Genomic DNA, 14,531 nt, shown 5'->3' with positions numbered 1-14,531 from the left:
CAGTGAAACACGAAGAACATCACTGCCTACGAATATAAAGTGGCTTATTAGGGTAATTCCTTCAGAATTTAGGTACAGGAGAAACAAAGATATGTTTTAGATCTTGTAAAGACTTTCCCTCTTCCTGTAGGGACTTGAACAAATCATCAGCAGCAGCACCAAACAAATGCTTGTTATCCAGGACCATCCATCAACGTAGCCTTAACATCATCTTACTCACTCTTTCCATGGTTCAACTGTCTTTATCAGAAGAAATTAACTTTGTAGAAGGCAGTAACTTTGATGGCTTGTCAGATACCACAAAGGTGTCAGCTGATGGGCACTTGTATAGGATTGTGCAATCATCAAGCACCTTACAAAACCGATCAAATTTTTTGGAAGCAGGGGGCTGAGACTCAGGACCCTGAGATGGAGTAGAAAAGGCATCCAACAAGGCAGCCAGAACAGGAGGAACAGCAGAAGGTCTAAGAGAGTCCAGTTGTAAATGCTTGTAATACCTCTTGTGAACCTCATACACCTGGGCACAATCCCATTTGAAAAATTACTTCATTCTGGAAATTGTGTCCTCAAAGGAAATCTCCTTAAAAGGAGAGTCAGATTTCGAGATAATGGAAAGAAAAATCGTCTCTGGGTCTTTTAAGTTCTTTCTTTGACAGAGGGCTGATATCTGGGGATTCTGACATGGTAGAGTGGGCTAAGTGTTTTAAATGCTGTATCTCATGGAAGGTATTAATAGTGGACAGTGTGGACCAGAGAGTTTTAGAACAAACGACTAATAGAACAATATTTGTAGTCGTGTTCAGGCCCTAGACAGAGCAGGTACTTAATATGCAAGTCCTTGTACGGAATTTGCCTACTACACTTGCACTTACCATTCCTAGCTGACATCTAATAACAGTTAATATACAGACAAAAGATTAGAATGGAAGGTTCCCCAATGAGGACCTTATCTGAATCTGACAAATGAAGCTATGGTACCAAACAATCAAATGATAATCTGTCAGGTGCAACGATCTGGATTCGGGCTGGCAGTGGGATAGTCTTTGTGGCTCTTGCGTGTACATCCGCCTATATAACCCTACACAGACAAGCTGGGGTCATCATCCAGATATATACCTGCAGAATGTAAAGCTTTGGTACCCTGACCAGACTTCAGCAGATGAGAATTGTACAGTTGTGTACACTTACCATAAATGTAGATGTTCGAGTGTATTGACTGTTGCAGTCATTACATTTGGGTTATCTGCTTGCAGCAGCCCTCAGTCGGCCTGATTATCAAAGTCTTGGGTCCTGCGTTGGTTGCTGTCTCATCTTCCATGACATCAGGTAGTCAGGAGTATAAAGCATGCAGCCGACGCCATTACATCAGTTTTTCTTGCCCCAGATGTCAGGTGCCCCCCCTTAATGGGAAGCAATTAAATATATATATATATATATATATATACACAAAGTTATATCTCCAAGAAAAAGCAAATACACCAAAACGCTTTTAAGTATAGTAAAGGAGAACAGAGGTATAGCCAAAAGAAGTCAGGGGACTGGAGGGAGGGTAAAGTACAGTTGTTTGCACTTACCATAAATGTAGATGTTCGAGTGTATTCACTGTTGCAGTCATCACATTAGGGTTATCTGCTTGCAGTAGCCCTCAGTCGGCCTGATTATCAAAGTCTTGGGTCCTGTGTCAGTTGTCTCATATTCCATGGCGTCAGGTAGTCAGGGGGTGTATATATATATATATATATATATATATATATATATATATATATATATATATATATATGCAAAGTTATACCTCCAACAAAAAAGCAAATACACCAAAAAGCTTTTAAGTATAGTAAAGGAGAATAGAGGTATAGCCAAAAAAAGTCAGCGGGCTGGAGGGAGGGTAACCAGGACTGCAACAGTGAATACACTCGAACATCTACATTTATGGTAAGTGTACACAACTGTACTATGTTCTTCATGTTTCACTGTTGCAGTCATCACATTTGGGTAGATTCCCAAAGCTAAGGATGGGAGGAGGACTTTAGATAGCATCAGGACCAGCTATAAGGCCCTGCAAGACTGCAGTGGCAAAGCCAGCTCTGGATTTAGAGAAAATTGGCAAATGGTAATGCTTGGTGAAAGTATGTACAGAACTCCAGGTAGCAGCTTCTAGGATGTCTCTGGTAGGGACACCTCTGAGAAAGGTTGTAGAGGTAGATGCAGCCCTAGCTGAATGGGGTTTAATCCCCTGTGGGATAGGTTTTCCATGGTGCTTATAGCAGAAATGAATACAATAGCCTATCCATTTAGAAATGGTTTGCTTAGAAATAACCTTCCCCTCTGCCCCTGCAGCAAATGGCACCAGCAGTTGTTCAGATTTCCTTTGAGGTTTTGTTCTGTCCAAGTAAAATCTAAGTTGTCTGTGCATGTGCACATCTAAGGAGTGCAATATCCATTCCCCTTTGTTCTGTGGATTAGAAAAGAAGGTTGGCAAATGAATGGACTGATTAAGAGCCATACTGGATACCACCTTGGGCATGAAAGAGGGATTGGTCCTGAGGGACACCCTGTCCGCATGAAAGATGATGAAAGGTTCCACTACCATAAGGGCCTGTAATTCAGATACCCTTCTTGCTGAAGTGATTGCTAAAAGGAAAGCTGTTTTCCAAGAAAGGAATTTTAACTCTGCAGTTGCAGCTGGCTCAAAAGGAGGAAGAGTGAGCTTTTCCAATACAAAATTAAGGTCCAGGCTGGAGTCAGGGGTCTCCTGGGTGGTCTTAAGTTTTTGGCCCCTCTGAGGAACTGCTTGAGCAGTGGGTTGGAAAAGAGGGGTGGGTTCTGTGTTGTAATGAGCTGAAATGGCTGAGGCGTGAATTTTTGATGGAAGAAAAAGAAAGGCCCTTGTGAAGCATCTCAGTTAAGTACTGAAGTATCTGAGGTAAATTGGGCGCTGCTGTGGCCATCCCTTGAATTTGGTTCCAGGCACAGAATCTTTTCCATTGTTCAGCATAAGATTTTCTAGTACTAGGCCTCCTTGCCTCCAAAATGACATCCAACACTTGTTTACTAAGGGATGGCAATGGAGAGATTAGGTAATTAGCCAGGCTGCCAGGTTCTGGGTTTGAATCTGGGGGAGCAGAACCTGGCTCTCCTGCTCAGACAGCAAGGTATGGGTCTAAGGTAGGTGCCATGGGGCCAGCTGTGACACACTGCGCAAGAAGGGGTACCAGTGCTGGTGTGGCAAGTCTGGTGCAATCAGTATCATCCTTGGTTTGTCCTGTTTGATCTTTAGTAGTACTTTGGAGAGGAGAGGCAGAGGAGGAAAGGAATAAACTGATAGGTTTTTCCAGCTGAAGGACAGAGCATCCACTTTCCAAGCTTGATTGTGAGGAGTCCTTGTGCAGAATTTGTCCAATTTGTAGTTCTGGGGGGAGGCAAACAGGTTTATATCTGGGCTCCCCCATTTGTTGATCAACATTTTGAAAGTCTGTGGTTCCAGTTTCCACTCGTGTGGGCCCATGAGATTTCTGCTTAGTTCGTCTGCCAGTGTATTTAGTTTTCCTGGCAGGAATTGAGCCTGTAGGTGCACCTGGTAGCTCAAGGCTGTGTTCCACAGAGCCATGGCTAGTCTGCAGAGGGGGTAAGAATGGGTACCCCCCCTGATTGTTTATGTACCACATAACAGTGGTGTTGTCCATCTTTACCATTAATTGTCCTGGAAGAATGTGGTCCTTGAAGGCTGACAGAGTGTTCTGTACAGCTAACATTTCTTTTTGATTGATATGCAGGTGCATTTGACTTGGGTTCCATTTGCCCTGAATGCACTTCCCTGCCAGGTGAGCCCCCCATGCATAGTCTGATCCATCTGTTGTTAGGGTTTGGGTGGCAGGGGGTAGAGTGAATGGTAGTCCCTTCTTTTGGTGGCAGGCCTCTGCCCACCAAAGGAATTCTAACTGTAGGCAAGGTATGATAGGAATCATTGCTTCCAGATAATGAGAATGTTGACACCACAGGCTTTTTAGATACCATTGTAGTTTCCTCATATGCAGTCTTGCATAAGAAATTAGTAGAATGCACGAGGCCATGAACCCCAAGGCTTGCAGTATTTGCCTTGCAGATAGCAGGGTTTTTGTGACCACTACTTTGAAGTAAGTTGTCAAATTAATTTGTTTCTCTGGCGTGAGGAAAGCCATCTGGGAAGTTGTGTTCAAGCTTGCTCCCCGGAATATAATTTTTTGACAGGGTACCAGATGTGATTTATTTTCGTTTATGGTGTACCCCAGACAAGTGAACAACTTTTGTACAAATGCCAGATGATTCAGAAGTATGTCCTGGCTTTCTGCCTGAATCAGACAATCGTCCAGGTATGGGTATATTTGAATATTTCTTTGCCTGAAAAAAATGCAATGACTGGAGCTAGGCACTTTGTGAATACCCTGGGCACAGTAGATAAGCCAAAGGGCAGTGCAGAGAACTGATAGTGCATGCAGCCTGCTTTGAAGCGTATGTGTTTTCTGCAAGATTCCCTGATTGGGATGTGCAGGTAGGCTTCCTTTAAATCCAGTGTTGCCAACCAGGCATCCTCGCCTATCATGGGAAGCAACTGGTGAAGAGTTAGCATCTTGAATTTTGGAATCACCAAAAAGGTGTTTAGAATAGACAGGTCCAGGATAGGACGCTATGAGTTGTCTTTTCTGGGTACCAGGAAAAGTCTTGAGTAGAAACCTTGTTCCTTTTCCTCTTCTGGTACAGTCTGAACAGCCTTTAATCTTAAGAGAGGAAAGTACTTGCTTTTGAGCCTCTGCCCACTGATTTGGGGGTAGATCTGGCCAACTGTTTGGGGTTGGTAACGCGCGGAAGTGAAATCTATATCCTTGGGAAACTATATTTAAAACCCATTTGTCTTGGGTAATGAGTTCCCAATTTTTTGCCTGCAGAGCAATCTTTCCCCCTAAAGGAGCAGTCAGTTGAGAAGTGCTTGGAAGTTTCAAAGTTAATTTACTGAGACAGCTTACCATAGGGGGGAGTCTTACTACTCCCTGACTTGGAAGTGGGAGCCCCGCACTGCTTAGACCTGTGCGTACCCTAGGACTGAAGCCTGGGTGTTCTGCTGGTTCTGGGTTTGAACTGAGAAGGCCTGGAAGAGGCAGGAAAGGACCAATTTTTTGAGGGCCAATGCCTACTAAATCTTGGAGGCTGCACCTGTAAGAAATCTTTAACAGTTTGCATAGATTTAGCTTTCTCCTCCATCTTTTTAAGAACTTCTTCTGCTTTGTCGGCAAACAGGCGCTCCTGATTTAAGGGAGCATCCAGCAATTTAGTTTTAACATGATCTGGCAAAGATTGCTCCTTAAGCCAAGCATGCCTCCTATGTACAGACCCGGTGACAGCAGCCCTGTAAGATGCCTCTAGTGAATCAAAACCACATTGCAAAGTATGTTTTCCAGCCTGTTCAGCAGAATGCATTAAATCCTTTAATTCCTTATTTTCAGCACAATCAGGAATCAACATAATTTTCTGTTTAAGCAATGACATGCTGCTGATACTTTAACATATGAATCTGACAATTTAAGGCCCTGATGGCCAAGGTTGCAGAGGTGTATACCTTCTTACCTCATGTATCCAGGGCCCTGGATTCTCTATCAGAGGGGGTAGGATTTTTGGAAGTAGTAGCCTTAATGCCCTTGGGTCCCTGTGAAATGGTCTCAGGATCCGCAGTAGGATTTTTAAAAAGGAACTTGTGAGAATCATGAACCCTGTAATATCTGTCAGGTTTTCTGGGAGCAGGAGGTAAACAGTCAGGGGCCAAGCTAGATTCGGAAAAGGCATCGTCGACAATGTCCAGCACAGGAGGGATAACTAAAGGCCTGTTTTGGGTAGGAGTAAGAAATCCCTAAGCCTCTTTTTTTAGAATCAGAGTAATCCTGGCTTTCCCAGTGAAAATGCTCCCTAAGAGTATGCAAGGTTTCACCAAAAGAAAAATCCTCTGTGAGAGAAGCAGAGGGAATAGAGTCCTCTGCATCAGAATCTACATAGGTAGATAATGGTAAATCCTGGTCATCAGGGGAGACAGAAATTTCAGAATCCTGGTCAGAAGTATCATAAGCAAATTCTGTCCTAGGTCTCTTAGAGGGGGAAGGTTGGCTTCCCCTGATTAAAGTAATAAGGTCTTCCGGCATTCTTGGTCTGGGTGTCGGCTTCCTTAGGCATGGTTCAAGTTTTAGGCCTAGAAAAAGAAGACGGCATCAGTTTAATAAGCAAGTCAATAGGCCTGAATACACCCTCAGAAGCCAGTGCCTGTACAGCTGCTCCGGACCCATCCAAGGTAGAGACATCCGCAGGTTCCACAGCTGGAGCATCTCGCGGCATACCGGACTCCGAATGGGTCTCAGTAGAGGCCTGCGAATCCGAAGTAGCATGTATCAGGGGCTGCGAAAGCACCTCACTGAGTACCGGCAAACTGGCGACTAGCTTAGGAGAAGTGTCGTTGGCAGCTTTGGACCTAGGTGGCCTGTCTCTGTCTTTATCTTTGCGTTTTTTCGGAATGTCAGTAGTTGGGTGGCTTACCGAAGACATATCTGGATAATTGAACCGAGTACCAAAATATTTAGAAGCAAAAATGTACCGACGACTAACAGTTCGTGGTTTAAATAAGGCACAAAACCGACAGCGAGGTACGTCGTGGTCAGGGCCTAGGCAAGGAATATAGTACGAATGAAAATCTTTATGAGGTATTTGCTTTCCTCAAGAAATACAATTACTGACTTTTACTGACATCGGTTTAGAGCAAGAAAAAGTTTCCCCAACAGGGTACTTAGCTTTAGTTGAAGCCTTCGGTTCTGAAACTCAAAAACGAAAATTTCAAGAGTTGGCCGACCGGCACTTGTGAACTGCTTCTGCTTCGGGCACCGCACGGCAAAAAAGACTGATGTAATGGCATCGGCTGCATGCTTTATACCCCTGACTACCTGACGTCACGGAAGATAAGACAGCAACCGACGCAGGACCTAAGACTTTGATAATCAGGCCGACTGAGGGCTACTGAAAGCAGATAACCCAAATGCAATGACTGCAACAGTGAAACACAAAGAACATCCATCTGTTATGAATACTGCAACAGAGATTTCAGTCAGGAAATCATTCTCTCCATGACATCGAAGGTGGATGTAGAACCTGAGAGCCAGGAGCCAACAGTCCCAGGGTTCAAAGAAACCCAAGACATGCCTGAACCCAGGGAAGCTACACCTCACCCTGACACCAGAGTCAAGCTTTTGAGGGCAGAACTCAACCCACCATCACCAGCTTCGAGGTCAACTACATTCCAACACAAAGTCGATGAGACCAAGTTGGAAGTCAGAGCTGAATATGGCCATGCTGCCAACACAGACAGGCCTGAGATCCTCAAATCCAAACAGCCCAAGAGAGGAAACCAGGAAGCCAGAGCCAAGGTTATGGGGGGAGGGGGTCTGGACTCAAAGGAATAAGACCTGATTACATACAAGTCTGCAAGAGGGATCTCATCAGCTGCTCCAAATCTGAAGCTTTGAAACTGCCCACCAACCTTGAAGACTGAGCAGATGAAACCACCGATGGGGGGGGTTTGAAGGGTCGCTTTAATGACGAAGAATCTACAAGTCAGATCCAAACTGAAGAGACTTGGAACCAGGGAAGAAAAGGAGAAGAATCCGTCAACTCCTCTGGCAGACTGGAAGGGGAGAAGGGAGACACTACCCCACGTGACAGAGCCCCTTTGACCAAAAAAGGTCCTGGCACACTAAGGGACAGAAACAGAGCCTTCCTTATTCATGGCAGCAACAAGGGTGGAGAAGAAGACTTGTGTGAAACCTCCAGCAGAGTGGAAGGGGAGAAGGGAGAAGCTACCTGACTTGACCGAGCCCCTTTGACCAAAAAGGGCTTAGTACACTTGGGTCTGGAGATGGCGTCTTATTTTTAGTTGCCACTGAGCACGATCAGCTCTGAGGACACTAATGCCAATGCCACTGGAGCACCTGAAGGTCTTGGTACCTTCAGATCTGGCAAGCCAGAAGAGGGTCCAGGCATGGATACAGAAGAAGATCTTTTACAGTCCCCTCCAGAAGTCTTGAAGTCCTTAAAAGAACTGTGTGACTTGTCAGAATCATCCTTTGAATCTGAAAAGGAGGAACCAGTAGGGAGAACACCTTTCAACATTAGTTTAGCCCTTGCTTCATTAATGGCCTTGGACCCGAACCCCTCAGAAATCAAACAGGAGGAATCGAGTTGGGCAGCACCCAAGCAATACATGCACTTGTGCACATCTTGTGAGGGCAGCACATTTCTTAAACCCTTTACCCATAGATAAGTAAGAACTGTAGCAGAATATGACACACCAAAACAGCAACAATAAATGTTACATTCCTACAGAAAAGAACTACTCTACACAGAAAAAGATATTGTCAACACCAATCAAAAAATCTCAAAGATGGGAAAAGCCCACTGTTAACTGCACACAAACAGTAAAAAGGTATAAAGCCTAAACAGCTAACACCTACACCTAGCTAAACTATCTAACCCATCTTATCCTAACTATAACCTAAAAGGTAGGGGAAGAACATCAGAAAAAAGCACCCAAAGAGTATACGCTGTAGAGGAGCCATGGCTTGAGCTGCTGACTGGAAGGGCAGCAAACCTGATCTGAGGTATCTGCTGGGAAGTGGGATACTGTGGTTAGGGAAGGCAGAGCCCAGGGAGTTGAAGTCTAGAGGACTTAGCTGGTGTTGGATCCGATAACCCAAAGGATGAAGCTAGATGGAGAAGACAGCACTGGACTGGACTATAAAGCTGTTTTAAAGTCAAAGCTTAAAGTATTAATTGGTTGACGAAATTAAATGCAATGGTTCTTCTGAGGATAGTGCCTTACTTATACCAGACAATGCAGTTTATAAGTACCATGAACTGTAGTTTAAATGATCTGCTGCTCAGAGATACTGCTGTATGGAGAGAGAATGATATTACTGTAGACTGCTGTTTAAAAGACATCTGCTTGTCCGAGGAAGGAACTGCATGTATTACAAAGTATTGGAAATGGAAGCTGATGAATAAGAAAGTTTAACTTTATATGTTTTGAAGGTGATGTCCCTATGACAGCAATAAAACTGTGGTATAAAAAATAACACATTCAAATGATCGCAAATAGCATAAGCTACTACTCAACTATTTAAAGTCTTTGAAACATAAAGTGTCCAATAAACTTCTACTCTTGATCATGCTACTACAAAAACATTACCATTTGTTATAACAATTCAGCATCACAAAGGTACCTTTTAATGTGTATGTATGCTCAGGAAAAGTATGCTGCCCGAGTTCTTTACTACAACAACTTTATTTGCAGTCACTAGTGAACCATTACCACAACATATCCAAATGGCCATATGAATTCTTTCCTCTCACTGCATACCAGACTGAAGATAGGGCACAACCACCTCACCCTTCTCCTTGTTCAGACTCTGGCTCTTTGTTCTATGCCAGTTCAACAATTTCACAACAATCATACCTTTCCCAGGATCTGTAGACACTGAGTCCTCACTCACATAGTCCAAAGAAGGTAGCAGTCTTTGTAAATTATCCATCACGGACTGAGCACAAGAAAACACCTGCATTCCTGACAGAAGAAAAAAAAAATCAACACTGTCGAGAAAGACAACTTATACCTTATCTTACACCATCTAAATTCCTTTACGAAATCTGAAAACAGAAACCAGTGCTGCATGGTGATCTCCGAAAAATCATGATCCACCAGTACTAGCCTTCCTTCCACCATCATCCTTTTTCCTTGCTGCCATAACTGAGACAGAACTTGTTTTTTCATACCAGCTGACAAAGGAGACTAAAATCACTCTTGGTCGACCATGTGCCCTGTCTGCCTCTGACAATGGCAGTCTGTAAGCCTTCTCATTGCCCAATTACTTCTTTGCAAAATCAGTCCACTGCGCTTAGTTTTTACAAATACTATACAGTCAACCTCTTGTTCATCTTCCAAAATTCCGAAATGCAATATACACCTCCTTGTGCAGTTTCCAGTGCAACCAACTTTTGCTCAGTACATTAACTACTCTGTTTCAAAAACTTATTCCTTACATCCATCACTCTTTGTTGCAGTGGTAACACAGTCATATTGTTCTTTTAAAAACTCACTAAATAATCTCCAGACATCTCAAGTTGCTTTATACATTTAGCAAACCTGAAACAACTTTGATCTGTTGACACACTGCTTCCACAGTACAATCTATGACCATTTTCCAGAGCAACATAAGTAACTGATGGTTGCTTTTTTCAGCTTATGGTGGGTCTGCATCCATTAGTTGCCCCTCGCGATCCACATGATCATCCACAAATATCATCTCTTCAGTTTTTCACTAATTTGAGGGCAGCATCTTGTACATGACATGCAACCTTAACACACCAAAACTGCATCGAATAAACAAGTTATGCACTTATATTATCTTGATTATCCATGCCCATATACTTCCAAACTGAAGGACTGGTCGCTGTAAATAACACCAAACTGGCAACATCTTTAGCAGGGCTTGAGCTCTTCTCCCAGTTCCCATATAGCCACACTTTTCCTATTCCAGATTAAGCTTACTGTATTTAGCAGTGAATACTGAACAAGGCAACTAAATGCCTCTCACAAGTAGCAAGAAGAGAAATACCTTGGCTATCTAAGCTCCAAAAGAGGCCTGCTAGATCTGCATGGAAAAATTAAAAGCTGACTATTTGGAAGAGGGAATGAGGGCATATTTTTTGGAAGCATACAGACATGGATAATGAAGATAGTACAGTTATGTTAGGAACTTACCATAACTGTAGATGGAAGCTCTTCCCTCCCTTAGTGATTTGGCTGACATACTAGCTCCCGAATGATTTAACTTTTATGCATTACAAATGCAAGTGGTAACTTTTGTGAGTGCATTTACAGGTTTAACCTACGTTTTTGCAATGGCAAGGATGTCTCGGATACTGTAATCTAGTATCCATACTCTGAGTGGTCAAAATTTGCTGTTTACACTGTGGGCATTAACATTTGAGACAATCAGAAATTTATGAGATACATGCTGCGGGTGGTGTGTAGGGGATACTTGTTGAAGGGCCTAGGGTTCGGCTGAATGTCCTCACACTAGATGACATAAAAGAGAGAGAAATGGGAACTTAAGGAAATATTTTTGGATGAGAAGGTTGAATAGGGTATTCTTTGATGATAAAGGTGAGTCTTTCCATGTTGGAGGAAAATGATAACTTGTGGGTGGCCAGTGTAGGGACAGAAATACTTGTCATGCACAAAGTATTTAGTTATAATGGTGGGAATGGTATAATTCTTGAATGTAAAAGGAGTGAGGAATGGTAGAGAAATTTCTGCAACACAGAATGTTACTTTGTACAAAGACACCGGTGGGTAAGTGGAGTTTTGGAGTTTGTGATACATGCATGCTTACTGGAGGAGTCCTCACAGACGGGAAGTGTTAGTACAAGTAAGGATGTATACAGAGGAGAAATCAAAGTCATATTTAGAGACAGGAAGTGATTAGCTATGAAGATAGTAGGGTTAGTATGTTTAACTTCCATCAGAGTAATAGGTGAAAAAAAAGAGGCAGAAACTTAGGAATCACCAAACTTTGCTGAGATGGGTAACAAGAGCGGTTAAACAGCTTTGAATGTAAATGCTATAAAAAAGTTTTAAGTGAAAAGGCAGAGAAGGGTGTGAGTTCAGCTGTCACCTACATTTACCATCAACGAGATAACAGAAATTAGTAGAAAGGGGAAAGCTGCAAATCTTCTTAGGAGACAATGAGAAGACAGAAATTAGTGGGAAGGAGAAAGTTGCATATCTCAAAGGGGACACTCTGCCTGAAGCATTCTGGGAAAGATTTTTTTCCAGGAAGTATGAATGTCACTATATACCTGAAAACAGAGTTAAGAGAAGGGTAGAAAATATTGGTTACAAGTCTACTCAGAAGACTGTTAAAATAGGACTGTCACTGAAAGCCACCTGTTAACTGCACAGCCTTGTAAAGATGGGAACATTTTTGCTGCCATCAATAACTCTCTCAGACAACACAAAATAAGAAAGAAACAAAGTTGCAAGGGTGGAGTGTATCTAAAATCGAAATTCCCTTGAAGAAAACATGAAATCTGTACTGCCACCAACAAATCCAGCAAAAACGGTTATAAGACTAGGAGACAGAAGAACACAGTGAGAAAAAATGCAATTCAGCTGTCACCTAAATTCTCACTGAGAGGGTTATATGAAACAGCATACATGGAAGGAGTACAAATATGTAGGAATTCTTTGCAACTCAAACTTACAGGTACAGTGGATACTATAAGATGAATGTGTATATTACACACACTTTCAAAAACAGTAAAATGATGAGGACTTTTAATTAAAGCAGAGTGATGTATAAAGTGGTGGGTATAAGAGTGCTACTGCTACCTTTAGTTGTTGGGGTATGTTAGTCTGGGAGCAAAATGTGTGTTTTAACTACACTAGGAGTATTAGATATACACTAAACAATATATCAAGCTACAGTTAAACAGTATTACTCATTTTGATTCTGAAGCCGTAGTTAACATCCTAGCTGACAAATTCAGTTCTAATTTCACACCTCCCACTCACCCACCCCCATGTTTTCCCCAGTGAATCACTAAACTACTCTTCATACAAAATCTCTATGGAGCAGATCGTAGAAGCTCTACCCAAAACAAAAAAAACGTACAGTTATGTAGGTAACTTACTATAACAAGAGATGTCCAAATACATCACTGTTGAAGGATTCCTTACAGATGGGAAGTATCCTGCCAAAGATGCTGTACTTCTGGCCACTCTATAAAGCTTCAGGCATATTTCTTATTTGCAGTATGTCCACCCTTTGCATGAAGGGATATGCCACAGGCACACCAAAACTCAGAACTTTCTTGTCATTAGAATGGGAGGTTGAAGCCTATTGCTCCGAGTCAAGCCTTGTCATAAAAAAAAAAGAATAAACCAACTACAGCCATTGGAGAGATTATTCAGAGGGATGAAGGGAAAGTGTATGTACTGTAACAGAAATCTATTTGAAAAACTACTGTTGTGGTAAGTTACAGAAATGTACTATATTCTTCATAACATCACTTTTGTAGTACTCCCAACAAATGGTATGACTGACAAAGCTCAAAAAGAGAAGGTGGAAGGAGTTGAACCAGAGTCCAGAATGTCCTGAGAAACAGCTCTAGCAAAAAAAACTCTGTCCCTACAGACTACATCTAGTCTGTAATGTTTGGCGAATGTGTGAAATAAAGACTAAGCAGCTGCTTCCAAATTGGATTTAGAGTCCACAGCCTTCCAGAAAGTCAACAACTATGGCACCTGTAGTAGTAGAATGCCCCTTGATATTTTTAGGAGGATTTTTCCCATGGTTAGAATAGCAGAATTGAACGGAAAGGGAAATCCATCTAGGAGTACTTTGTTTTACCATCACAGGATAAAAAACATTGATCAGTTTTCCTAAACTCTTTATTATCATAGGATAGAAAACATTGAACAGTGTTCCTAAACTCTTTAGCTTTATCCAAATAATATCTCAACTGCCTATGTAAATCCAGGAAATTAAGATTTTCCCTCCCTTATTTTGAGGTTTAGGGAAAAGGCACATAGCTGGATGGTTTGATTCAGAGTAATCTCCAGAGACTATTTTAGGTATGAAGAAATGATTGGTTCTAATACTCACCCTATTCTTGTGAAAGATCAAAAAGGCTGAGTAGGCATAAGAGCCTGTAATTCAGAAACCCATCTAGCAGAAGTTAAAGAAACCTGCAAGGCAGTCCTCCTTGTTGAAAATTTCAGAGAAAAACTGACTGCAGGTTCAAAGGGGGACAGTTAGCTTTTATTAAATGAAACAATGCCCTGAAATGAAGCCACATTTTCTTTGGTGGTTTAATATGTACACCCTCCTTTATGAATGGTTTAACTTGAGCTAAAGAAGATAAGGGGGAATCCAATAGCAGACAGGCTGAAACAGTTGAAAGCTGTACCTTTTTTGAAGTGCACAAAAATGCCAGAACTGAGCAATTCACACAAGTACTGGAGAACCAGGGTGCACATGCCTGAGATGTGTCCCGTCCTCCACTGTGGCACCAAGAAAAAAATGATTTCCTTCGTCAACAACTGTTGCATGTCCTCAGGAAAACAAAAAGGTACCTAAGGGGGTCAAAAACCTGTATGTCAAACAGTTACACTTCAGATTTTGGACATTCAGATGAATCAGAGATGAGGATGATTCTGGTAAATGTCCCTGGCCAGTTACATGAGGAGAGTGAGCCAGTGCTGTCTGGGCCAAAAGGGAGTCATAAATAATACCTTTGGTAACCCCTTCCTGATCTTCTGAAGGACTTTGGAAATGACAGGAAGGTGGGGGAAAGGCATAAATATAGGACTGAAAAGGCAACACAACTGATTCAGTTGTGTTTATATTGGAGGCAAACAGATCTACTTGAGAAATTACCCATTTGGTGGACTATCTTGCAGGAAT

The 14,531-nt window shown here is 42.2% G+C and overlaps 1 protein-coding gene across 2 annotated transcripts in view; it reads right to left on the bottom strand.

Moving 5' to 3' along the window:
• PKNOX1 (PBX/knotted 1 homeobox 1) overlaps positions 1 to 14,531 on the bottom strand; it is a 1,629,974-nt gene that overhangs the window by 315,186 nt on the left and 1,300,257 nt on the right. Inside the window, exon 10 of one of the 2 annotated variants that reach the window (XM_044072234.1) lies at positions 9,518 to 9,625. The exons of the other annotated variant lie outside the window; for it this stretch is intronic. Within the exon in view, the coding sequence (XP_043928169.1) occupies positions 9,518 to 9,625 (108 nt within the window). The remainder of the gene's footprint in view (positions 1 to 9,517; positions 9,626 to 14,531) is intronic. 2 annotated transcript variants of the gene reach the window in all.

This window comes from Protopterus annectens, chromosome 5.part0 (assembly GCF_019279795.1).
Source record: "Protopterus annectens isolate FY-2018-M chromosome 5.part0, PAN1.0, whole genome shotgun sequence".
Lineage (NCBI taxonomy): Eukaryota > Metazoa > Chordata > Ceratodontiformes > Protopteridae > Protopterus > Protopterus annectens.
Note: the sequence above shows the minus strand (reverse complement) of the source record. Positions and strands in the feature narration are given on the sequence as shown.